Consider the following 27,463-nt stretch of genomic DNA (forward strand, 5'->3'; position numbering starts at 1 on the left):
AGATGAGCACTATGTCTGGGCCAAGTGCTTTCCCAACTCTCAGATGGTTCATAGCCAATCTTGCATATTAGAATAATTCACCTAATTTTCATACATTAAATGAAGTAATTAGTGGATGAAAGACAAACTGAATTGGAGCCTTGACTGGTCCTTGAGTGTTCCTATCTTATACAGTATTTTACTACTCCTATGTATCGCCTCAAGTTTCCCAGGAGTTTGAGTCTGGCAGCGAGAGATAATGTGAAGGCAAATAGTTGCTATTCTGCCTGCACTCGGTACGAACGCTCCCAGAACCTTGGACCTGAGAATCCTTGGTACTGGAAGATGAATTGTTGGCAAAGGCACCAAGGTATTTTTTTTTTTTTTAAGTATGCTCTTTAAAGATCCTTAAATTTCCCTGGTGGGAGTCAGGGTAGACTCTAGTGTAATGATTCTTTGATGCAGCACTGCCACGCAACTTGGGACCATGCTAACGCAAGCACTGGTATGAGCTGAAGCCCTCGTACCCCTCTTCCCCCCCCAAACACACTGACAGAAATTAGTTATTGCTTGCTACTAGAGGATGTTGCTATCTCTTTTAGTGCTTTCCCAAACTACATTCAGCTGCCAAGTGTCAAAATACTGCACACATCAGAATACACAATCTCAGAAGCAGCAATGTGGTTGTGCTCTGTTAGATCATTTCCCTACTGTAGCCACCTGTATCCCAATGGACTGGGTTTATCTAGGTGTTTTCTGTGGCTAGAATATATGCTGCTCCTGAAATGAGTCTCGAATCTCTCTCAACTGGACAACATCAGCTTGTGCTAAAGGAAAACACAGATTTGCAATAAGAGAGACATGAAAACCTGTCCACTTATATAATATTTTTTAATTAGTCCTGGTGCTTTCTGCAGCCTCTTGTCTTTGGATATTTGTCACTGAATGCCATGGTTCAGTACTTCAGTTTTGACTGGTGCTCTGCTTTAAAAATCCATCATTGTAAGACTGAGAAAACAACAATGCAGCTTGGAGAGGGAATTCAAATGGAACATTACACTCTTTTGCTTCCTGCTGTAACACGCAAACTTTTTCAGACAACTATTTCATCCTGCAAGCTAGTTCAGGTTGGACCAGTTGTCTTTCACACTCAATTAGAAGCTTTCCTAGAGCAGTATATTTAATCTAAAGGCAATATAAAGCTCACCAGGGTATGCAAGTAAAATCCCACTTCAGATGAAGTCACTGAAATTTCCCACACATCATCCTGTACTTCCTATAAAAATCTGGGTTCTCCAGATCGTGACTTCTTTGTGCAGTAGTGATCATCTGACTCCTATCTTTGACTGATCACTTGATATATTAATGAATAACCTAGAGTGACACCAACATGGGATCATTCACAAGAGACAATGGCACTCTCATGGGGTTTACTACTCGCCCCTGGGGCGCCCTCATGTGGCTCATCTGGGGATTAGCTCTCCCCAGATTAAGGGGATTATGCCCCCTCCTTCGGTTGCTCGCCCTGTGGTCGGTCTCTTTCTATGCTCTCAGGTTACTCTCTCTTTGTGACACAGCCTTCCAGCCAGGCACTACAGCCCCCCCCTTCCGGGATAACAAAGGCCTACCAGCCAAGCACGATCTGCAGACTCAGCCTTCCAACCCACTGGCCAGTCTGTGCCACTTTCCCGGTGGCAGGCAGGGGAACCCAGACCCACCCATTTCTCCAGATTCCAGCCCAGGAACCCTAAACCCAGAAACCACGGTCTGCTTAAGCTCTAACCTTGTCGTTTTTCCCTGGACTCTTTCCTACCTTTCTTCCCTATCTTCTGGGCCTCCCCCCGGGTTACCACTGGAGCTTCCTCTACTCCCTGTGGCTACTTCACCCCACTCAGGTTCTTGCCAGAGTCTATAGTACAAGGTAGGATCCCAGGGGTTATTCTCCCCTAGACCTCCTTGTATCTAGCCAACTCCCTGCTCTTTATGAAACGACTGCAGATCTCCTCCCTGCAGCCCCTGCCTGCTCTACACTTCTGGGTTTTATATTTGCTCTGCCTGCCCCTGCAGGGCTTCATCATCCACTAGGTCTTCTCAGCCCTGACTCTCTTCCCGGGGCAGCCCGTCACAGGTTAATTGGCCCTTTTGCCACTCAGGCCTTGTGTGGGGTGGACACCAGACCTCAGGCACACAGTGAGGAGGGAGAACGAGAGAAGGACTGTCACAGGTTAGGGCAACTGCCCCTGTATTCCCACTCCATGGTCCACCACGGGCACCTACTCTAGGCTCCCAGTTCCCAGCCGTCACCTCTGCCGTGCGGAGATCCGCATCTCTCCTCCTCCCCACTGGGGGTTTTAAGGCTGCACAGCTCCCTGATCTACACGGATAGCCCCTAAACAGCCTGGCTTTCTCTGAGGACATGAAACAGTGTATTGCCTGCAGTTAAAAGTTACTACACAGCTCCTTCTGAGCAAGCACACATATTCTTAAGGTGAAAACATTACACAGAAAACACATTTTAATTGCAGAAGAACCTACATGCATGCTGAAAAGCTTACCAGAGGTCACACTAAACTGAAACCTACCAGTGCCCTATGTTGTAGTCTTTCACAATCGTAAGTGGGTTTTCCCTGTGGTTACAAAGTTCACATCCATCTGCGACCACAACCAGAACCAAGGCTGGGCAGAACAGCTATTTCTTTATGCTCCTTGGGCAATTTGATCTTGGCATTGTGTAACAAGTGATCAGCAGATAACGGCTCTCTCAGAGCAGAGCTTCAAAAGGCTTGGTTTTTACATAACCAGAGCGGGGGGAATGTGCATTAACTTTCCTGGGGAATCCCTATGGAGAATCCTCTTAACACTTATTGTCCCAAAGTCCATACTCGACTGGCACATTTTCAATATGGTCATTTATCACATCTCCCCCTTAGAGAAGTTACACACAATCCTGGCCCACAATAATACATAAACTTAACACAACAGGGTCTTTCAAGAACACTGAAGGAAGCAGTCATATCTGTCAGACTCCTCTCATATTTTAACAGCTTAAGGTTCTCCATAGTTTGACACCAATTAACCACCATGCAATCTGTCAATGGTTTGTAAACATATACAACGAACACTCTGAATTACCGGTGTTCAGGGTCTGGGCTGGTGGTAGGCGTCTCTGAGTGCAGAATCTATCTGTTGCACTCAGCTCCAAAAGGCTGCACCATGGACACACCAGAATAGAAGATTTGGTTCCCATATGGTGAATTGCCTCCCTCATTGCCATTCACCTAAGCCCAGTTACATTCTCCTAGCGTGCTCATTCAGCTAAGTTGTGACAGGGGAAAGCAGGAAGATTTCTCCACTTATTATCTGCATCTCCGGGCCACCTCGCGCTGGGCAGTGTTAGTATATAGGCTTGTTTGTCAGCCTGAGATAGAATTTTGGGTTTGACTTTTTGATACTCTTATCTCGTATACGAATATGTGTAAACAAAAGGACAAAGACACTGTGTGTTACATCTGCCCACAAGCAGATGGGGGTGAAGAGAGATAAGAGATGGAACTAAAAAGTGTTACAGGCTATGGTAGGAGTTTAATATTTGGGAATACACTGGAAGGCTGCCTGACTCTTCTCTCAAGGCAAGGTCAAGCAACCAGCCGGGAGGGACAATGGCGGATTGGGGTGGAAGGTATAAAACACTAAAACGCCAAAGAAATGCCTGTCCCTGACCGTAGCACCACCTCACTCCTCACCCCTCCCATAGGATACAAAAGAGGTGGAACGAAGACCCTGGACTCACAACTCTCCAAAATGGAACATGACCATAAGTTGTGTGGGGTGGGACTGAGGGCATGCATTGTAGGTATATTTGGGCTTGCTAAGGGGGAGGAAATGGGAATGGGGGAAATGGGGACACAGGGCAAGGCTCTGCGGCGTCAGAGCTGGGAAGCGGGGGGGAGGGATAAACACTCTGTGGCATCAGAGCTGGGAAAGGGATACTGGGAAACAAGTCTCTGTGACGTCAGAGTTATGGGACACATGCTTGCTGGAAAGTAATGCCAATAAACACCGCATTGCCTGCACTTCACACTTCTGGTCTTCTCTTTTCTGTCTCCGTAACATGAACCAGGGGAGGGGGCGAAGGGAAAGTCCTCTAACATGAGGAGCACAACACAACAGACAGGGGAGCACAGGGTAACGATGAGATGATTGCTGCCTATGGCAGCCATTCCAACGCCCCTTTACTCATAAGTGTGCTGTCTTCCTTGCTATTCAGACCTTAATTTACAAAGAATCTAATACATTAGGGCTCTAAACATTTTCTGATTTGAACTGTAATAACCCCATTTAGCACACAGCATCTGTGCTACTGTACACTTATCTCTAGTGGTAATGCACAGAAGGAGGTGGGTGCCTAAACCCCAGTCTAGGGACCACTGTGATGCATATAACTCTTGCTGAATCCTGTAGGCACTTAAACTCATTTGGCACCTACGTTTGTGCAGTAAAAGTCTCCTCAGCACCCACGCTTCTGCCTCCAAGCATGCACGCTGCTGCCTCCCTCTAGGCACTTGGGTAGCTATTTCCCACCTAAGCCCCAAAGCAATTCACAAATTCTCTGGCCCAAATTACTCTTTAAAAGACAGAGCACACAGCTATAGAATGACTCCACAGCCTGGGGGTTGCAGCATTCACCTGGCAGGTAGGAACCCCAGGATCCAGTGCCCCGCTCCAATCACTGATTATTTATCCACAGTGCAACAGCTTCAATAGGAGAGACCAAGGGAGCCCCACATCCGTCTCTCTCATAGCCCCATGGTTCGAGCCCGCCCCGAGAGGAGACAGAGCTCTGTTTCAGCAATGGAGGACTAGAGATGGGACTCTCTCACATTCTAGGTGAGTGCCCTACGCACTGCGCCAGAAGTTCTGCAGGAGCTCTTCCTCCTCCCAGCTTCTTGCCAACAGGGTAGGCGCCTACCGCCAAGGGAGAGTTTGCAGCTGAGAATCCCAAGCAGAGGGATGTGCCTAAGGAACCTAACACCAACAGAGGGGCAGGGCTTCGCACCCACCCCCTCGTTGCCATCTCTCACTGTCTACCTTAAGCAGCTCCCCACGCAGATGCTGGCTTTTGTCACTCTCAATCTAAGACACCTCTTTCCCCCATTCATTGTATAGGAGCTTAGGCACCTAACTCATCCTTTGTGAATTACAGTGATTTTCTAGGCACTATGACACTGACAATCACAATGCCTAACTCCTTTTGTTTGCAGTGGTGTTGTAGCCATGTGGGTCCCAGAATATTAGAGAGACAAGGTGGTGAAGGCAACAGCTTTCACTGAACCATCTTGTCTCTCTAACAGACGTTGGTCCAATAAAAGATACTACCTCACCCATCCTGCCTCTCTAACTCCTTTCGTGCATTCAAGCTACAGGGACTATTCAGTATTTCTCCTCTGCAATTAATATGCACTAACCATTGTGCTTACTTGGAGTGTAAATGCAGGAGTGACTATCCCTGTACATGATTTGACATCTTAGCTGCCCTAATTGCACTTCAAGTCACATCTCCACCAGGCTACTCCTGGAGCACTGCACCAACCAAGCCCTTCAGTAGATGCTCACTGCACCGCCATGCACAAACCCTACACCATGAGGCATTTCAAAGCTCGGGGGAGGAGGGGTTGCAGGGGAAGCGGGGGAAACCTGGCCAGAACACACATCCGATAGGCTGTGACTGAGCTGCGTGCTGGTTATACAACTCTGAAAACCTACACTAAAGGCAAATTCCTGAAACATCCATCCGGGGGGACGCTTTCCCTGATAGCCCAGAACTGCCAGTGCAGAGGCAGAGTACAATACTGAAATTCAAAAGGAAAATGTGCCCCTCTGCTCTGCACAAGCAGAAATGAACATGCAGACAGCCCCAGGCCACCCAGCAAAGCCCATCTTCCACCACAACGCCAGCTGCAGGACTATTCTCCTTGCAGGAGACAGAGGTATTCCGCCCTTCCCCTGCTGCAGTTCTCTGGACAGCTGCTGGAACGGATTACAGTGCCCTTAGCGCTCAATGAATCCCGCTCGTGAGAATGGTGTAGACACTTCTGCCACCTTGGTCTTCTCCTGGCAGTTCTACGTTTCAGGTCTGCAGCTCTCATGGCAATGTTTGTTTGCAACTGACTGTCCCTGCAAACACCCAGGAGCCCAGGCTATGGGGACCTGGAATTTGCAGAGTTCAAAGGATCATGGCTGCACAGAAAGTCTAAAACACTGGCTCAGGCCCATCCCTCCACCTACACACATGGAAGGGGACTGATCTGGAGTGGGCACGGGAAAGGCATGAGTGCCAACTCCAGGACATGGCCCTCTCTTCTGCCATGAGCCATGCCAGCAGAAAGTCATCAACAGGAGCTCCATGAAGTTCAGACTATACAGGGCAGGAGGGACTGGGCATTTTCTGCAGTGCTGCCCACCTCAACCATACAGAAAATACATGAGTAAGTGAATGCTGATCCGTCAAGAAACACCTTACTCCCCTTCCATGCTCTGAGCCCCTTTCTCCCACCAAGAATCTCTCTGCTAAAAGCCCGGACCTTCAGCAGCTCTCCTGAGATCTACAGGTGAGGTGAGGCGAGCCGAACCCCTCCTCTTCTACAGGGAAGACTCTTCACTCCCCCTCAATGCTCCCTTCTTAAAAGGGACAATCAGCTTCCTGAACTCCATACTTAGCATTTCCAGTACCCTATGAAGTAGAATGGTGCCCTTACTTCATTCGATTTATTCTTATTATTGGACTTCACATTCTTCTTTCATATTTGTGCAGATCTCTGAGTGTTTCACTGAGCATCATGAGGCTAGGCCCTCATCTCATGAGACACCCAGTCTGCTCCTTTTCTAGATTTTAAACTTTGATCAGTATAACTGGTCCCAGTGCTGTGGAGGGGGTGGGGAAACTACTCACTACTCTGCAACACGCTGAACCAGGTAACTGCCCAAAATGGGAACTCTGACATTTTTTAAACTGCTGAAGCAGAGTGAGAGCTATTCTTTGCTTCCATGAGGGATTTTCATGCTGCATAGAAAAAAAGATACCAGTGAAATAACCAAGCAAGTCAGCAAAAAGAAAAGGAGTACCTGTGGCACCTTAGAGACTAACCAATTTATTTGAGCATAAGCTTTCGTGAGCTACAGCTCACTTCATCGGATGCATTCAGTGGAAAATACCACTCACGAAAGCTTATGCTCAAATAAATTGGTTAGTCTCTAAAGTGCCACAAGTCCTCCTTTTCTTTTTGCGAATACAGACTAACACGGCTGCTCCTCTGAAACCAAGCAAGTTGGAACACTCCTTTTCGGCCCAGGCCAATCCTTAAGATAAATGCTGCTGGGGAAATCAGGGCTGGTACATTTTTAATGAAACACATTAACAACATGCGCAGCTTCATGGCAGCATGATCTGTGTCACACTGCAGTCTAATGCTCACTCAGTACAGTAAGAGAGTACTGTTAGTAACAGACATCTTTGTCACCACACCACGGAGCACGCTGAGCCACAGGATGCGCACCTGACGGAAAAACGTTTCCCTTAGTAGTCAGCCAGTTACACGGTGAAAGTCCTAAAGAGCAATTATAGAAGAATAATGCTCACATTAGGTGCCCCAATGTCCAGTTTGTGTTAGTTACATTTGGCATGAATTTTATAATCAAAGCAATTTTTATATTCCTGGAATTTCCCCTTGGCCCCATCCCACCATGATGGTTCTTGATAATTATTTCCTTCCTATTACACGTCTAGTTGGTGGGACTCTGAAACCTCTTAACAAAATAAGACAGAAAAGCGTCAGGGTAGCTTTGGGTCCCTCATCCGTGGCACAGCCATTTCGTTATAACAGACAGCGACTCACAAAGTGCCATCTTGTGAATGGTACCAAGAAGTTACAAGACTGTAGCTACAAGGCAAGTTTAGACAGATGTACTATAATAGGGTGAGTTAATAGTGAAATCCCATTAAGTAGAGCTTTGTCAAAGCATGGCATCATCTGAACTAAACGATTTACTTCAAACTAAAATCAACAGTGCCAAGTTATCTGAATTAATGAACACTGAGGCCAGCATTACATCCAAATGGCTGCAAGCTGAAGCTAGACAAATTCGAACGGACGTGTTTGTTTTCCACAGTGAGAGTAATTAACCACTGGAACAATCTACCAAAGATGTGGCTGACTCTCTTTCACTTAAGACCTCCAAATCAAGTTTGGCTGCTTTTTTAGAAAGAAACTCTGTAGCTCGCCCAGGAGTTACTGGCCTTGATGCACAAGTCACCAAGTGAAACTCCATGCCTTGTGCTATGCAGAAGGTCAGAACAGATCATCATAATGCCCTCCTAGCATCAGATCTATGAAGCCTCATCACTTCACAATGAGAAGATGTTCACACTTGCACTATCAGCTCTCTGGCGTGCATAAGGAGAGCTCCTACTTAACAAAAAAAGTTCCAAATAGACGCCGTTATCTACACCGTATGAAGTCTGCTTCCAGACCAAAAGAAAAATCTCACCAAACGCATAACCTGAACTCCAACTTAATTATCATTTACTTAAGTGACATTTGGAGCTCTCAACAGACTTTCAGCTTTGTAATGGTTGTCTGAAGTTAAGGTTACACTTATACCCTAAATAGCATTATAAAGTCTAGAAATGTGCAGAATACCATCTGAACAACCTTGGGGCTCTGCCAGTCTCTGGTCAGTCTTGCGTACCAATCGCAGTCTGCATTTTACATGAGGTGTATCTGATGGGCTTTGGGTAGCATTTCCACAGCTGTGAGCGGTGATCCTAAGCCTACTCATTTTCCACAGTTGGCCTGTGGAGTCAAGGAATTACGAAGTCCACGGTTTTGGGGTATACATCTTTATATGACACACAGGTTAGGTGCCCCCGTCACCCAACACCCCTGAAACGTAAGCAACATTTTAGTCCAGTCCTCAAAAAGCTAGCATCACCAGATGCAGTAGGTATGTGCCAAGTGGTACTTAGTAGTACTTCAAGGTAGTCCTTTGAAGGATGCCAAGTCTCCTCATGTTCACAGCCAGACGTTTTAGAAATGCACAGGAAACAAACAGGTGTGGAAGTCTGAACAAGCCTTTCATTCCAAGACCCTGTCCCCACTACAGTCTCACCAAATCCGAGACACAAATGCAAGAAAAGGTTTGCACTCCTGGCACAATGTAGAATTACCATACAATGGAAACTCAGCCAGCCACCCTCGGAGTCTGATTGGATAAAAGATATCAAAAACATAACCCCACTGGAGAGAGACTACTGCTCAGCTACAGAAAATAAACTTGAATTCACACACATGGCAGCACTGAATGCTCATAGACCCACCTATATTCCCACAGTTCTTGCCTTCATCTTGATGAGCCTAAAGCATCATGGTGATTGCATCCTGGTTTGCATGCCCTACCTTTAACAACTTCAGGAGTCCTGCTGAAGGAAGGACATTAATAGTCTCCCATAGCCCATTTCCAAATGCCCATTCTGTTAGAAATTCTTCACCTACTCTTTGTTGTAAAGCTAAAGACCATGATTTTGATCATTAATTTCTTATTGGAGGCATTAACCAGGAATCAGCTCTGTTTTATCTAATTCTCTTTATTCTCCTTTAAATCAAAGAAGGATCATTGGTAAATTCACATTAATCTGCCATATTACAATCCCATCAAATTCCAATGACTGACTCCTTAAATTAAAATCAGGTCCTTTGTTTATAGTAAAGTGCACTATGGTCGGAAGTGCTTCAAACCAGTTACATAATTTTCTTAAAAAGAGAAATATTCATACCTAGCCGCAAACCCCAAGGTACCAAGGTGGTTGGTTTGCTTGTACATTTACATGATATTTTTAGGACTCCATTAAGCTTTTTGTCAGGGTGGATGTGATTTAAATCACTACTCAGGAAGCCTTGATTTAATCATGGATTTCTACATAAAAGCGCATTCTTGTTGGTTGTTATAACCTTAGTACATATTGTTCACAACTCAGAGACAGACGTAGGTTTCATTTTTAGAAGGTACACACTATACATTTTAAAGTGATTTATTTTGAAAACTTTTCAGATTAGTTTTACAGCTATATCAGAAAATGAATGATTGTTTGGTCATTTCATTTACCAAAGGTTAATGATATTTATGCAGATATTTATGAAGTCATTGGGAGGTGAACTATCATTAATATTTGGAGGATTTTCTTGCCATGCTGTATTAGGAGGAGAACATCTCCAGACAGACATTTAAATTGTTTTATTTAACTAAAACAACGTTACGTATTCTGGATTTTTTTCTTCAACAGCAAACATATAACATTTTAACAAAACAACAATATGAATTTTTGAATTTAGTTAAACATTCAAGTTTTTTAAAATCAGGTTTGTATTTGTTAAAACTGTATTTACCTAAAATAGTTAAATGAAGTTAAAAGAAATTAAATTGACTATGTCAGCCAGGTCAACATGAGAAACTTAAAATATTAGCTTCTGCAGCTAACTCAGTCTCTTCACCTTCATATTCCTGTTTGTTCCACCAGTTCACTGGTATGACTTTCTTTAAAACATCATCAGCAAACATATTTCTTGAATGGTTCTTATTCCCAAACTCGGTTTCTTTTACAGCCTGCTGCCATGATAGGTTTCCTTTCTAGTGAGAGAATGGTATGGTAGATCTCAAATCAATGAAGGCTATACTCAGAAAGACCTCAAGAATTCTGGAAAATGCTGCTCAAACACTTCACTTTTGTTTCTACTGCCTGTCCCTCCCCTCTCACATTTATCTCCTGACTTCTTCTCCTTGTCCAGATCTATTCCACCCCCAACAATCTTCTATTCATTGAACTTTCTGAAACTTTGCACTTTTAGAGAGAGGTAAGGGATTGACTCTGTGTACACAAATTTGCAGAGGGACAACAGGGTTGAGGTCTGTTATTTCTCACCTCTATATATTATTTATTTAAAAACATTTTTGCTGTTAACAAGGATATCATCTCTGGAGAGATAAATCCACAGTTTGAGAACTGCACAACTAAGCATCTCTGATGGTACCGTCTAGTCTGAGCACTGAGTCCCATTGGGTAGATAGAAAGATTAACCTAAATAATCTATACAGAAGCCCCTGGAACCCCATAAAATTGGGTCCCTAACCCATGAACTATTGGAACTCATTTACAAAACTTTTCTTAAACATTACATTAATATATTGTCTTATACTTTTGAATTAGAATTTATAATCTCTATTCAATGATGAGATATCTTTGAACTATAATGTATCTTAATTAAAAACCTATCTTTAGCATTTTATTAAAAAAATCCAATTTTTTTTATTTAAAAAAATCATTGATTTTTATCCACCGTGTTTTTTGTAGGATTTCGCTCTCCTTTCTGTAATCAGATGACAAAAACAGACTGAAAATAGCATAGCCCTTAATCGGTATCCTGTAAGCTCACCTGGGCCAACAGACCCATTCAAATAGCTATTTGACTTCAGTTAGTTCTCTTAATTCTCTCGGTGGGAAGTGGGGATGGGAGATATGTAATTTTCTTATATTTAATCCAAAAAACTATTTTCATTAGACAAATGTAGTTATTTTTCTGCATTCAGACTCCAATCATAACAGAAAAATCAAATAAAAAAACAGGACCAAGAACTTGTTTGATTGACTACTCTCTCTCTCTTAATTTTTCCCAGTAATGAGCCAGAAGGAAGTAAGTGACAGCCAGTTAGTCTGTGCTGTCATTAACCAGAGTCCTGACTAGAGCACAGGCCAAGCTACTGTAAGCGGATAGCTGCTTAATACTCCAGCATCAAGGAGACTGCAGAGCACAAGACACTGCCTGAATGTTAGACCTGTATTGTCCATATTGTTGCACAGCTGTTTACATTTGCAAAGCACCATACAAACATGCATTAGATTATCCTCCAGTGAGATAGGTAAGAATGATCATCCCCACTTTACAGATGGGGAATCAGACACAGATGAAGGCTACATAACTCTGGCAGATTAGCACTTGAGAGCATCCAATGCCCAACTCAAATCCACAAAGCCACACTGCTCTTTAAGTGGCATTTCAACATCTTTCTAAGCTCAGATCTGACAAACAGCAGAAAGTGGAAGAGAACAGCTGTGTCTGAAGTGATATAGCTCAGATCAGTTCCCAATGTGTCTTGGCTTAGGTGGAAAGCAGCTCTTGCTTGGTTACGCAGTGAGAATTGGATTTCCAATACCAATGAGTCGCTGCCATACAAGGTCATTTGACCTACTGTCTGTTCCTCATGTCACCTCACCACTCTCTCTAGTCCTCTATTTCCCTCACACTTCTCCCTTGCCTTTTGCTCCCACTATTCAGAGTAACACTCCACAATGATTCTGACAGTATTAACAGTATCTTCCGCTGGAAGAGATACACACAGGGTTATTATCTTTAATGCTAAAAACAAACATCTCTTCAAAGAATTTTTCACAAAACCAGTGATGTTTAAAGAAATTTGAACCTTTTCGCTGTAGCTTACGTTACAAGTTACTCTTGCTCTGCACGAGCAGATTATTCATAGATTCCTGTATAAACACAGGCACACACCTTTCCCAAAATAATTCCTAGAGCAGATCCTTTTAGAAAAAACACCCAGTCTCAAATGCAATTCCACTCATACTGTTGCCAATGGCATGCATGTTGAAGACATGTGGTTCTAATCACACTAAGCCTACTGAATTGTACCCTAACAATGTAAATTAACACCACTAGAACTACAAATCATCAAGTTTTTAAACCAAGCAGACAATACAAGATTCTGATACACCTGGTAAAAGATGGAGATCACTACAGACATGCAAACTAGATACAATTAACTTGGGTTTGAATAGAGACTGGGAGTGGCTGGGTCATTACACATATTGAATCTATTTCCCCATGTTAAGTATCCTCACACCTTCTTGACAACTGTCTAAATGGGCCATCTTGATTATCACTACAAAAGTTTTTTTCTCCTGCTGATAATAGCTCATTTTATCTAATTAGCCTCTCACAATTAGTATGCGCAAAAAGAAAAGGAGGACTTGTGGCACCTTAGAGACTAACCAATTTATTTGAGCATAAGCTTTCGCTCATGAAAGCTTATGCTCAAATAAATTGGTTAGTCTCTAAGGTACCACAAGTCCTCCTTTTCTTTTTGCAGATACAGACTAACACGACTGCTACCATACAAATTGTCAGGTTTCAGAGTAACTTCCAACTTATCTGTATGTGTGTGTATATATCTTACTATATGTTCCATTCTATGCATCCGATGAAGTGGGCTGTAGCTCATGAAAGCTTATGCGCAAATAAATGTGTTAGTCTCTAAGGTGCCACAAGTCCTCCTTTTCTTTTTGCAGATACAGACTAACATGGCTGCTACTCTGAAACAAGTACTCCTGTTCTTCTTACTACAGAACAGTGTCTCCAGACAGTTCACAAGACTCATTAGCAGAGATGATGAAACACAGCAGAAACAAGTCTTAATATGAATGCAGTCAATCTAATCCATAAAGCAAAAATCTACACAAGCTTTACATCAACAAAATAAACTCAGAAAGGTGGTTGTTAATTAACATTTATGTAACAGAAAACAAAGACCAATTCAGAGCAGTGCATCCCTTTTACAGGTCACTTCCTGCACAAACAAAATTTCCGCAAGTCTAAAAAGTAATGAAATAAAGGCACAGAATTCTGTTTTGCTTCACTAGCCAAACTGAAAGATCCATTCAACCGAACACACGTCACGGAGCTGGGGAATCATCATAAGGGCCTACAGCAAGAGATGACGGTCTACAAGGAATGTCATATCCTGCCACGCTGGCCCAAAGACCACCAGCTGACAAGATTAAGGGAAACTTTGCTGAATTAATAAACCCATTTTATATTGTTTACCCATGATTCCTTAAAGTATAATAATTGTAAGCTTTCCTTATTGTTTAAAAACTTTTTTCCTAACTGTAATTTATAATACTGTATAGTCCCTTCCTTGACAATTTGCTTTCATCACACGCAGACATGTGGATTACTTACTGAAGTGTTATTTGTGAATTGAGGCTACCCAAACATTTTAAGAAAAGGGGTGGGAGGGAGGAGAGGGAAATAAGGGTTTTACAGCATTTATTTTTAGAAATTAATTTAAAAAAATCAAGCGTTATTTGCATTAAAAGGGCACAGACTCTGCGCCAACATGAAAAAGGATAGGCCACATTTCCAGCCTACCAATCTTCTCTCCTTTACATAAAGAAAAGTTTTATTGAACTACTGCTTTTCTACACAGTTGTTACAGGATTTTTACCCAATCAGTAATCAGCATTAAGCTCATCAGAAACTCCAAACAGCTTAAATGTGTAATAATTGTTGCACTGGGAACTTTTAATATGTTGGCAAGTTTCCTAGTGCTTCAGTAACATTTTATCAAAGACCGTTACCTACCTTTCAGTAACTGGTGTTCTTCGAGATGTGTTGCTCATGTCCATTCCATGCTAGGAATGCGCACACCGACGTGCATAGCAGCAGGAGGTTTTTCCCTTCGCAATATCCATAGGGCTGGCTCTGGCACCCTTTGGAGTCTCACACTCATGTGTCAGTATATGGGGTGGCATCAGTCCCACGCCCTCTCGGTTTCTTCTTGCTCCAACAGCAGGGATGGAGGGCAGGTCAAACAACAGATAACTAACTATTCAACTATTTACAGGAAACAACTCAGAGTCCAGAAACAACACTAAGGCCACTTGCAAGAGCAAGGAGTGTTCCAGCCACCATCACTGGTGGTAAGAGGGAGTGGGGGTCAGCAGCGCCCCATATAGCAGTGCATGAGCGCGGGACTCCAGAGGGCTCCAGAGCTGGCCCTACAATACTGCTAAGGGGAAAAACCTCCGGCCACCGTGCACATGAGTGCGCACACACCTAGCATTGGATGGACATGAGCAGGCACTCAGAAAAGAAAAAAAACAATACAGTAGAACAATGGTGGGGCAACCTGCAGCCCATCAGGGTAATCCACTGGCGGGCCATGAGACCATTTGTTTACATTGACTGTCCACAGGCACAGCCGCCTGCAGCTCCCAGTGTCCGCAGCTCCCAGTGTCTGCGGTTCACCGTTCCTGGCCAATGGGAGCTGCGGGAAGTGGCGCGGGCCACAGGGACGTGCTGGCTGCCACTTCCCGCAGCTTCCATTGGCCAGGAACGGCGAACAGCGGACAGCCATACCTGCGGACGGTCAATGTAAACAAACTGTCCTGCAGCCCGCCAGCGGATTACCCTGACAGGCTGCAGGTTGCTACGAAGACCAGAGTTACGAACCGAGCAGTCAACCACGCACCTCATTTGGAACTGGAAGTATACAGTCAGCAGCAGCAGAGTCAAATAAAAAAAAGCACACAGTACTGTAGTGTGTTAAATATAAACTACTAAAAAAATAAAGGGAAAGTTTAAAAAAGGTAATTGAAAAGGTAAGGAAACTGTTTCTATGCTTATTTCATTTAAATTAAGATGGTTAAAAAAAGCATTTTTCTTCTGCATAGGAAAGTTTCAAAGCTTGTATTAAGTCAATGATCTGTTGTAAACATTTGAAAGAACAGCCATAACATTTTATTCAGAGTTACAAACATTTCAGAGCTACAAACAACCACCATTCCCGAAGTGTTCGTAACCCTGAAGTTCCACTGTATCAAGGAATCCATGAAGTGCTTGGCACAGTAACTTTAACCAAGGGGTCGCTTTCTAAAAAGTATCAGTATTTTTACAAATAACTTGTACATTTCTGCCAACACATGCAGCAAGTTCATCTGCATTTTCCATTCCCTGTGGTGTAAGCTCAACAGAGACACCTTTAACATGGATAATCTGGGCCTCAACCCTGAAAAGAGGTAGCAACCAGTAGTTCTTCCTCCCAGCGACTTTTAGTGCCAGCTGGCAGCATGAACAAATACTGATATTTTTTTAACTGAACAAAATCTGATTTAAATCAAAAATCCAATTTTTTAATTTAAACACAGGTTTACTTTTTTTGAAATAAATTTATTTCAGACTTGAAATTATGACAATCTATACTAATGCCTACATTTATTGTAACTTATTAAAATAATTTAAAATAAATATAAAAATAATATTAATGTTTGCTGTCCCGTTTTAAAGAAAGTCAGACCACTGAACTGGTGGAAGTCTCGGGCTAAGCACCTGGAACCAGAGCTTGCTGAAGGGCTACACCAGCTTTTGACAGCAGTAGCCTCTTCTGTGGCTGCAGAGAGAGTATTTGCTTCATTTCAGTTTATTCAGCTAGTTCATTCAAAGTTAAGAAACCAATCTGGAGATGAAAAAGCAGGAAATCTGAATAAACTATAGGAGGATAAATTCTACTAGCTCTAAAATCTTGAAGGACATGGGGATCAGAAACAATTAGTTCAATTCATTAGCTACAGATATTTTCCTTGCTTAATAAATCAACTAGTTTTAAATGCAAAACATATGTTTTGATCAAGTTTTTTTCCTAGAGAGCATGAGAGCGTGCGAGCAAGCACACTTTGGAGTAATTTTAACAAAAAAATAAAATGCTGGTTGTGTATTTTTAGTGGAATTTTATTTTCCATCCAAATAGGGCTTCATAAATTATAAATAAAAAAATTAATCTAGTAAATAAGAAATGCATTGTTCACCATTTTCTAATGTAAAAATATAAACATTAAGATGAATCATAGTAAGTTAAGCTATTTAATTGCTTAAAATAAATGTAGATCTAGCATATCCTCCTGATCAGCAAAAAGAACCACCCTGTAGTGTAAAGTTTATATTTAGTTGCAAATAACATGTTTTAATGGTAACCAAGGAGAATCAAACTTTCTTTAGAAAAAAACTAAAATGTACAAGTGCAAAACATGATTAAAATCAATGATCTAAATCAAGCTTTTCTGCTTGCTGATTCAAATCGATCCACCCTGCAAAAGCTGGGGACCTAACTGATCTCTGCCTTTCTGACAATCTCTCCCATAAATTATGTGGGCTTCCCCAATTTTCTCCTCTTTGTAATATTTCATTTAGAGTTATTAAATATAGAACAAAAATACATCATCCATCCCAGGTGCTGGGCATCCTCAACGAAACGTGAAATTCATAGTATGTATGTACAGTTTGTGGTGGGCATTTTGGCTTTTTTCCTGTAGATCTGATTTAAGTCTTTGGGGAAAACAGAGTAGTTTGTATCCCATTATTTATAGCAAACTACATGATCCAAACCCAACATTCAATAGTAGGGAAAACCTGGACACATTTAACAAACAGCACTAGAGTTTTACAGTTTACTTACATTTTACAGCTAATCTTCTATCCTCTTAACCCAACTCAACAGAACTGATTCAGCTTGATCCGTGACTTTCCACAGTCTAACCCTTAAACACCCCGTGGTTATATAAAAGTAAGCCTTGCCCCACAGATTTAGATGAGATTGACCTCTTGCTCCATTAAGACAAATAACATCCTTTAGAAGAATGCATGTCTAGGACAAAACAGCTACAGCAGCTATCTTTAAAATAAGGCAAGAAAAAAGCCCACGGCAGGCTATGTAAATGCTGCCACATGCTAGACTCAAGCTCTATTACAGGAAATGTTGCTGCAGAGCAACTGGGTCTATGAAAAACAGCAGTCTAGAATTTAATAATAAATAAAGGAGAGCATGTTGACACCCGATATTGGGGTTTCATTCAGAACCAACTCCAATTTTCAAAGTGAACTTCAACATGAGTCACCTGGTGCTAAGTCTTCAGGAGAGCTCAGCTTCCAGCAGCTCCCACTGAGAATGACAGAGAGTTCTCCCCTTCACCCACCTGAGAACAGCAGGAGCTCCTAGGCACTGAGCATCTTGGAAAACATGGGTCTGATCCAGCGTGGCAATTCCAGATGACTTCAGGTAGCAGTGAGCTCACATCATGCGTGAAAAAGTATTTCCTTTTTCTCAGTTTTGAATTTCCCAAATTTCATGGCACGTCCCCTTTTAATTTTAATTTCATGGCACGTCCCCTTGTTCTTGTGATCGGAGACACGAAGACCAAAAGTTCCTGATCTATCTTTTCTAGAAGACATTTCATTATTGTAGGTACATTTATCCTGTCCCCTTCTCATTCATTTACTGTCTAAGAACAATCCCAGTCTTTTCAATCTCTCTTCATGGGAAAGTTTTCCCAGGCCCTTATTCATTCTCACCCCTCTTCTCTGAGCTCTTCCAGTTCTATAATAGCCTTTTCAAGATGAGGTGACCAATACTGCACACAGTATCCCGAAGAAGCTTCTGCTTACCTTTGGCCATGATGAAAGTTGACCATTTCATCCTGTTCTTTGCTTTCTGTATCCTAGCTAGGTTTTTTTCCCCTCCATGAAAATTTGGCCGACATCTGTCCCCCCACTACCGTGTTTGACCAGTTCTCTGCACCTGATATAACTGCCAATCTGAGACAGTCTTGGGCTGTATTAATGTGGACTTGAAACGTCAGCTTAATATGCAAAAACACAGACTGCTTTCCAGTAGTGAAACTTAGAGAGTCCCCATAAGCTCCTCCATGCCACTTAAACCCTCATTAAGGGTTTGGAAACCCACCCCAAAATATGTAGAAGTATCCTACATAAACTGCAGCTTGGATGAATGCCAGCTGGCTGAGATTCAACCAAGACCAGCACAAGACTTCCCCACTTTGAGAACAATGGAACAAAACCAAATCAAAAATAAGATATTAAATCAGACATTCTCACAAATACTCTCCAAAAGCAAACACATAATTTTAATTCTTTGATGTCTGACAAAGGTTAGCAAAGTAACCCCCCCAAATGACACAAACTAAGACTTGGTCTCCACTACAGCTTACTTTGGTATAATCCATACCCCTGAGAGACATAAGTTACACCAGCCTAAGCACCGATGTGGACAGCGCTATGTCAGCAGGAGAGCTTCTCCGACCAACACAGCTACTGCCTCCCATGGAGGTGGAGTTTATGCCGAGGGGAGAGCTCTCTCCCACTGCACAGAGGGTCTTCACCAGACACACTACAGCAATGCAGCTGACTTTGATAAGTCAACTTTTAAGAAAACAATACTTGAATTTTGTCGACAGCATATCATTTCACACAATCAGAAGAAAAAGAACACACACATTACAACCTCTGTAGTAAAACGCAGAGACCAACTTCTTTAAAAAAAGTAGAAGCTTTGAGTCAATGGGCCCTGCCAGGTGCATAGCTTTTTGAAAATCAAATAACCCTGGATCCTGGCTTTGGGCAATTTTGAAAATCTGGACATACTGTTTTCTTGGGTGTCCAAAATTACGTTTTAACCTACAGAGTGTGGAATACTCTTTTGCCTTGTAATAATTCTTAACTGAACAAAAAGCTGCCATATCTCTCAGTCTTTCTGGTTCATACGATACAAATTTCAAATATTTTTAATCTATTTCAAACTAAAGACTGATCCTGTTAAAGTTTTCCAAGTAGAAGAAAGTATTTCACTTACAATATCTAAATCCTCTTAGAGTTGCAACAGATTCTATGAACATACAGGAGCCATTCCAAGCAACCTTTTAACTAGTCAAAGCATTCACACAAAAGAGTAACACACACAATTTATCAGTATTACTGATGCGAGTTTCTTGCGTACACATACAGATTCCAACTGAGATTTCAATTAATGCACTCTTTCACACAGCTACAAAAGAAAAAGAAGTCGGGGAAAAATCAGAGTGCAACAATTTCAGGAGACACAAAGAGGAAAAGGGATTTTTTAGGTCTGAGAGGGGGTTTTGTTATGCCTCCCACTCAGGTTGATGGAGAGTACTCAACACCTGTTGCCAATATTGAGAGAGAGAGAGAGAGAGAGAGGTTTTCCTTTGTACTTGATTTTTAGATGCATTTAGTTCACCTGATAAGTGCTGGAAGCGTAGTTCTCCATTTATCAACACTACAGTTACAGCCCAGGAATTATCACTGCTGGCCCAAGCAGGGACCAGGATGGATCATGGGGGAGGGTTAGCGAACACCCACCAGACCGAGATGCAGGCAGTGCTTACAGCTGTTATTTGTGCATTTTACTTATGTTTTTTGCAGTTAATTTTTTTGCTTTGCTTTTAATTAATTCAATTTAGTGTAAACACCAGATTGGTCAGCAGTCAAGGAAAACTGTATTGTGTGTCCACACAAGTCCAGGTATGCACGTCATATTTAAATAGCTATCAACGGCTCACAGAAATGGAAGCTCACGCTCTCCCTTCAGTCACTTACATAACTTAATAATACACTGAGTCAGAGATGTAAGTGACTGTGCCAGGACATAGGCTGGGACACAACGAGCAGCTCTCTGCTTTGAAGAGCTTAAGAAATGTTTAAGTTGTCCACATTATACCACATGAGCTGAAGCAGCAGCCCCACTATCCTCAGTTTAAGTACTATTCCACCTCCTTTCCAATTAAAAATCTTTATAAATAAAATATATTGCAAAGTACTTTCATTATTGTGGGAGGGGGGAAGAGAGCAAGAAATCTCAGAGCATTGCTTAAGGTCGAGAGTTTACTTTGATTTTATGCCAGCATATGCACGATTGCTAATGCATCCTTTTCTGGTTCTCTTTGAGGCTGCAGTAGCAAAGGTGGCAACAGTTCTATGAAGTGAGATAGCAGCATCTGCATACGTACTAAATGGAACAGAATCTAAACCAGAGGCCATCTGAAAATTTCCATTACCTAGATATGTACTATTGTGATAACTATCACCTCTTTCAAACACTGGTTTTAAAGCAGAGGTGGGCAAACTATGACCCACGGGACCGTCCTGCCCGGCCCCTGAGCTCCCAGCAAGGGAGGCTGGCCCCCAGCCCCTCCCCCGCTGTCCCCCTCTCCCGCAGTCATGCCGCTGCGCGGGCAGCGTTCTGACCCACCGCTCCTGTCGGGCAGCCTGGCAGCGTGGCTGGCTCCAGCATGGTAAGGGGGTGGGGAGCGGGGGGGTTGGATAAGGGGCAGTCGGGTCCCGAGGAGCAGTCAGGGGACAGGGAGCAGGGGGAGTTGGATAGGGTCCCAGGGAGCAGTTGGGGCAAGGGTGTGGATGGGGTCGTGGCAGTCAGGGGACAGGGAGCAGGAGGGTTCTGAGGGGGGTGGGGTCCCGGGGGGCAGTTAGGGGCAGGGGGTCGGATGGGTTGGGGGTTCTGAGGGGGGTGGGAAGTGGGAGGGGATGGATAGGGGGCGGGAGCCAGGCTGTACGGGGAGGCACAGCCTTCCCTGCCTGGCCCTCCATACAGTTGCGCAAGCCCAATGTGGCCCTCAGTCCAAAAAGTTTGCCCACCCCTGTTTTAAAGTTTCACATATATTTTAAAGCATCAATGAAAATTTGTTTTAAAAAATGTTTCGGAGTTATTCTCCAAACAATGGCTCTCAAACCAAGGTCTGAGACTCACTTCTAGGTGGTCTGCAGAGCTGCTTAACAAAGATGATGAAGCACCCTTCAGTATTCAGGAAGTGACTATTCCTCCTAGATCTAGACAGGAATTTGAGGTTTTCTGAAGGCTTTTTTTAAACAAAAAAATCAATTAAATAAAAACCTTCTTTGCATTCATAGCTTCCTTTTTTGTTTTTTTGAGTATGTAAATTCAAACACAACTGAGTTACAGAAAGCCCCAAAGTGAAGGGGAAGCAATAAAATGTGAACACAAAAATGCAGAGTAGGGAGCACAGGCAACTTGGGGGTTAAGTCTTACTCCCTGAAGACCCTACCCTGAGGGACAAAAATAGACCATACAGCTAGAAAAGAGGGGACAAAGGGAAATATGACCATGCAGCAGCCGCACACCTCAAATTAAGTTTACTTTGATCCTGTTTCGTTCAGACCATACTAATGTTCCCTCATGTAACCACGTACTGTAGTTGTAGGGAAGGGATGGAATTAGGCTGGGAAGAGAATTACCCCCAAAAAGTTACCCAAAAACCAAACAGCTTTGAAAACCAGTGCTCTGGAAGAATGAGTGATATTGAAATCATGTAAAGGCTGCTAAAGCCAAGCTGAATCGCACCTTACCTGGAAAAGCGTATGGGTTTGGCGATCCTCTTTTAAGGCACTTGGAACAGAGGACGTGCACAGTGTAGTACAGACCTGGCCATTCTTGAAGCAGTACATTCAGTTCTTCCACTAAGGGGGTAATAGCTTGCCAGGCTGTCCATATATTTGGTAGAGATGCGTGACTAGCAATAGACAGAGTATCTGGCTGCTGAGTGCTCCTAGCAGGCCTGTAACTCACCACCACAGGTACCTTCCCCCTGTAGGCATAAATCTGGTATTTGCCATCGGACCGCTGAACCACATGGCTGTTAATCTGGACACTGTAGCGTGCAAATAACCCAGATGGGAAAATGAAGGGGAAGGTGTATTCGATCTGCAACTGTTCAATGACAAGAGACTGTCCGCTCAGGTTGGTACCATTAATCCATGCCTCTGCATGGGGCACCTCGTTCTTCACATAGCAGGGGAACTTGTACCAGGCAGTGGCCCCATTCAGGGGTTTGCATTTGGGCTTATTGATGCAGTAGCAGAGCCCCATTTTCTCCAGCAGCTCCAGGATAAGCTGCAGGTCCTCCCGGCTCTGGATATGGGGTTTGAGAAGTAGGCGGATAACATGGGCAGGAAGAAGCCCATGCAGCAGGAACCCTTCCACATAGTGGTGGAGCTGGGTGGTTCTCAGTTCATCTATATGGGTGTCACTGAGCAGTTTCTGGAGCAGCACCGTGGTGTCCCGCTGGCAGAAGACATTGAGGATGTCAATGAGCCCAGGCAGATTGTGGAATACGTACTCCCGCAGAGTCAGATGCTCCTCGAAGTACAGGAGCTTGCCACTTTCATGCAGATAGGACAGGGCGCTCTGGAGTCGGTCCTCGGTCAGGCCCGCCTGCAAGCCCAGCCGTGCCGAATCCCACCAGCTGAGCCACAGTTGCTGAGCCTGCGGCTGGAAGTGCAGCTCTTCCAGCACCTGCCAGGACTTGGGTAGCACCCGGTGCAGGTTTGGGAAGATGTCCCGGTGCTCAGCTACTGACAGAAGCTTGTCCCGCAGGCGGCGCACCTGGTAGTGGTCCTGGCAGCTAATGGGCAGCACCGGCGAGAGGATCTGCAGCCGGTGGTTGAGCAGATACTGGAACTGGGCCTTCTTGCGCCGCAGGTTCTTGTCTGAAACCCCATAGAAGGCAGTGTGGGGGCTGGAGCAACGCAGGTCAAAGTCCTGTCCCAGGGCATTGTCCACCTGCTGGGCCAAGCTCTGGAGTCCCTCGGCATCCCGCTTCTCCTGAAGGGCAATTTGGTGGTGGATGTCCAGGCACTTCTCCTCCAGTTCCCGCTCAGCACACAGGTCAGCATGCGTGCCCACCATGCACACTACAGCATGGGGCACTTTGGCACCTAGCCAGTGCAGGAAGTAGCCCACTGCAGAGTAGAAGCAATGTGGGGTGTAGGCACTCAGGTTCACCACCAGCACATACAAGGCTCCCGGCGAAAGGAAGAAGGATTGGATCACGTCGTAGCTAGGGTCACCCGCCAGCTCATACACAATGAAGGTCAGACCCCTCTCTGCATCTGCCGTCCAGTCCGTCACCTCGATACCCTGTCTGGTGCCGGTCAGGCCTGCTACCAATGGCGTTAGGGTGGCATCTCGCTCCAGCAGCATGGGGAAGTGTCCTATCTGGGCTTCCCCATTAACTTTTGGGGATGGAGACGGGCAGACGTCCTGGTGCTCTAACTTGATTTTCCCAGCAACTTTAAGGGACGGGGACAGCCATGGGTCCTGCTGCTCAATGCAGGTATGTCCTACCGAGGAGCCTTTTGAAGTCGAAGCATCTCGGGGCTCAGTGATGGGGCTGTGTCCTAGCTGTATTTTCCCACCACCTTCAGGAGTCAGGCCCAGAGTGATGTCTTGTTGCTGCTGGGTTCTCCCACCATCTTTGCCAGCTGCAGCCAGGGGAGAGTCTCTCTGCCTCTCCTCCTCCATCAGGCACCTTCTCAGCAAGGTCTTGCCAGCATCCTTCAGGCCCATGAGGACCAGCTTGAGCCGGGGCTTGAGAGCAGGCTGGGAGTGGGCCAACTCCTGCTGGTAAGCAGCAATGTAGGGGATGCCCTTCATGCAAACCTCGTAAGGGGGCTGAATGAGCGGGTTGTCCTTGATCTTCCAGAGGGTGACCCGGGAGAGCTGCCCAAAGCCCTCGGGCAGGATGGCGATCTGGTTGCCCTGCAGCACGAGTTCCTCCAGGCTGTGCAGCTGCACAATGGAGTCGGGCAGGTAGCGGATCCGGTTGTTGTCCAACCAGAGGGTGCGGAGCTGGTGCAGCTGGCAGAGGCGGGCAGGCAGCAAGGGGAGCTGGTTGCGGCTCAGGTAGAGCTCCTCCAGGCTGGGCAGGGCGAGCACGGCCTCAGGGAACTCACCCAGCAGGTTGGAGGAGAGGTTCAGCATCTTGAGGCGCTGCAGGCGGCCGAAGCCGGGGGGCAGGACCCGCAGCTGGTTCCCATCCAGCATGAGGCTCTCCAGGGCGCCCAGCTGGCACAGCCCCTCGGGCAGCGCGCCCAGCCCCGTGCCGCTCAGCCACAGGATCTTGAGGCAGCGCAAGGCGGCGATGCCCTCGGGCAGCACGCGCAGCTGCCGGTTACCGGAGCAGTCCAGCTCCTCCAGCGCGCCCAGCTCCAACAGCGGCGCCGGGAAGGCGGGCAGCTGGTTGTGGTCCACGTCCAGCGAGCGCAGCCGCGGCAGGCGGCCCAGCGCCTCGGGCAGGCGGCGCAGGCGGTTGAAGCTCAGGTCCAGCTCCTCCAGCCGCCGCAGCGCGCCCAGCCGCCCGGGCAGCGCCGCGCCGTCCGCGCCCAGCTGGTTGTGGCTCAGGCTCAGCTTGCGCAGCTCCCGCAGCGGCGCCAGCGCCTCGCCGTCGCCCAGGCCGCCCAGCCGGTTGTGGCTGAGGTCGAGCTCGGCCAGGCGGCCCAGGTGGCGCAGCGCGGCGGGGAGCCGGGACAGGCGGTTCCTGCGCAGGCTGAGGACGCGCAGGCCGCCCAGCGCGGCGCCCAGCCCCTCGGGCAGCTCCTCCAGGCCGCGCCCGCTCAGGCTCAGCGCCGCCGGCTCGCCCGGCCCGGCGGGCAGCGGCGGGCGGCGCGGCGCGGGCGGCCCGGCGGGCTCCGGCTCCTCGCGCGGGCCCAGGCTCAGCTGCCGCAGGTTGCTCCGCAGCTTCCGTGCGCGCAGGGCGGCGTCTCGCCACCGCCGGGCCGCCGCGGGGGGCTCGGGCTCGGCCATGGCCCGCCGGGGCGGGAGTGCGGCTGCCCTACCGGCCGGGCCTGGCCGCGGAGCGCTCGGCGCAGCCCCCTCTCGCCGCCGGGCCGGGCCCTCCCCAGCCCGCCGGCGCCTCGGCAGCCGCCAGCCCCATGCTCCGCGCCCGGCCGGCTCCGGGAGAGGGGCGCGCCGCGCCGCGCTGCGCCGCCCCGCCGGGGGAGGGGCCCAGGCCGGCCCGCCCCCTGCCGGAGGCGGGACATGGGCCGGGCCCCAATCGCCGCCCCCGTCCCCCGGCCCTGGGAGCTGCGCCCCTCCCGCCTCCTTCACCCCAGCCCGGGCTCAGCCTCCCGCACCCCGGCCGCCCCGGCGCCCCGCGCCCCAGCTGCTCGGGATCCGGCGCCCCGCCCCCTTCCCGGGCTGAGGAGCCTGCCTGCAAAGCAGCGCCGCCGCCTGCGGTCTCCTCAGCGAGCGCCTCGGCCGGGGGCGCCAGGCTGTTGGGTTCACGGCGCAGCCTTGGTCCCCTGGACTTAGGCAGTGTCAGGGAGCCCCCCGGCGATGCTCGGGAACTGCGCTGAATGAGGCCGGTCAGGGCTCTGGTTGAGCGAGCCTCCCTGCTCTGAGCGCAGTGTCTTCAGGGCCGGCGCCTGTCCGGCTTCGGGCCTCCCGGGTCTGAGCTCAGCGCCTTCAGCATCCCGGTGTCACCGTGCGCTTCCCGCAGCGAGCCCGCCTGGGCTGGGCAGGGCTCCTGAGGAAGCCAGCGCGCCCTGCGCCCCAATTCCGCAGTCAGCCATGACTCTCAGCCAGCGACTAAAACCGAAGGTTTGTTAGTCCACAGGAGCACACCATAGCACAGAAATCAGTGATTTTCAGCCAAGTCCATCTTAGGAGAACCCCAGACACCCTGGACTCCCCTCTCCTGCAGCCCCGCATGGCAGACTGCCCTGGACCCTGCTGCCTGGGCTCTGACATGCCCATTGCTCCTCCTTCGGTCTTTGTCCTACTTCCCAGGCAAGGTGTCACCTGGTCGCATCCCCCCTCTGGTTCTCAGGTTAGGAAGGGCAGCGGCCATAGCTTACCTGCAGACAGCTGGAGCAGTCTCACCTGCCCTGAGGGCCCCAACAATAGTCACACACCCAATTCCCACCACCTAGGCTTTGGTGCAGCACACAGGGAAACTGGGGTACACACAGTGTTCATACAGGACAGTAAGATTCACATGCAACATAACAAGGGGGAAAATCCCACTTTGAAACACAGGGGTTGTAGAATCAGGCTGTCACTTTCTCTGCACCCCAACTGCTAGGGGTGGGAGAGTGACTTTTGCCACATATATATAATGATGGGGTCTAAATTAGCTGTTACCACTCAAGAAAGAGATCTGGGAGTCATTGTGGATAGTTCTCTGAAAATATCCACTCAATGTGCAGCAGCAGTCAAAAAAGCAAACAGAACGTTGGGAATCATTAAGAAAGGGATAGATAATAAGACAGAAAATATCCTATTGCCTCTATATAAAGCCATGGTACCTCCACATCTTGAATACTGCGTGCAGATGTGGTCGCCCCATCTCAAAAAAGATATACTGGAGTTGGAAAATGTTCAGAAAAAGGCAACAAAAATGGTTAGGGATATAGAATGGCTTCCGTATGAGGAGAGATTAATAAGACTGGGACGTTTCAGCTTGGAAAAGAGACAACTAAGGGGGGATATGACAGAGGTCTATAAAATCATGACTGGTGTGGAGAAAGTAAATAAGGAAGTGTTATTTACTCCTTCTCATAACACAAGAACTAGGGGTCACCAAATGAAATTAATAGGCAGCAGGTGTAAAACAAACAAAAGGAAGCATTTCTTTACACAACGCACAGTCAACCTGTGGAACCGGTTTCCAGAGGATGTTGTGAAGGCCAAGACTATAACAGGGTTCAAAAAAGAACTAGATAAATTCATGGAGGATAGGTCCATCAAAGACTATTAGCCAGGGTGGGCAGGGATGGTGTCCCTAGCCTCTGTTTGCCAGAAGCTGGGAATGGGTGACAGGGGATGGATCACTTGATCATTGTCCTGTTCTGTTCATTCCCTCTGGGGCACCTGGCATTGGCCACTATCAGAAGATCGGATACTGGGCTAGATGGACCTTTGGTCTGACTCAGTGTGGCCATTCTTATGTTCTTATTTGTCAACA

The 27,463-nt window shown here is 46.4% G+C and overlaps 1 protein-coding gene across 2 annotated transcripts in view; it reads right to left on the minus strand.

The window, feature by feature from the left end:
- The window catches only part of MFHAS1 (multifunctional ROCO family signaling regulator 1), a 116,959-nt gene extending 91,657 nt beyond the window's left edge, over positions 1-25,302 (minus strand). For both annotated transcript variants that reach the window (XM_074950256.1, XM_074950257.1), the window contains exon 1: positions 22,068-25,302. In XM_074950256.1, coding sequence (XP_074806357.1) covers positions 22,068-25,302 — 3,235 coding nt within the window. The remainder of the gene's footprint in view (positions 1-22,067) is intronic.
- Between the last annotated feature and the right edge of the window lie 2,161 nt (positions 25,303-27,463).

Source organism: Natator depressus, chromosome 4 (genome assembly GCF_965152275.1).
Source record: "Natator depressus isolate rNatDep1 chromosome 4, rNatDep2.hap1, whole genome shotgun sequence".
Classification (NCBI taxonomy): Eukaryota; Metazoa; Chordata; order Testudines; family Cheloniidae; genus Natator; species Natator depressus.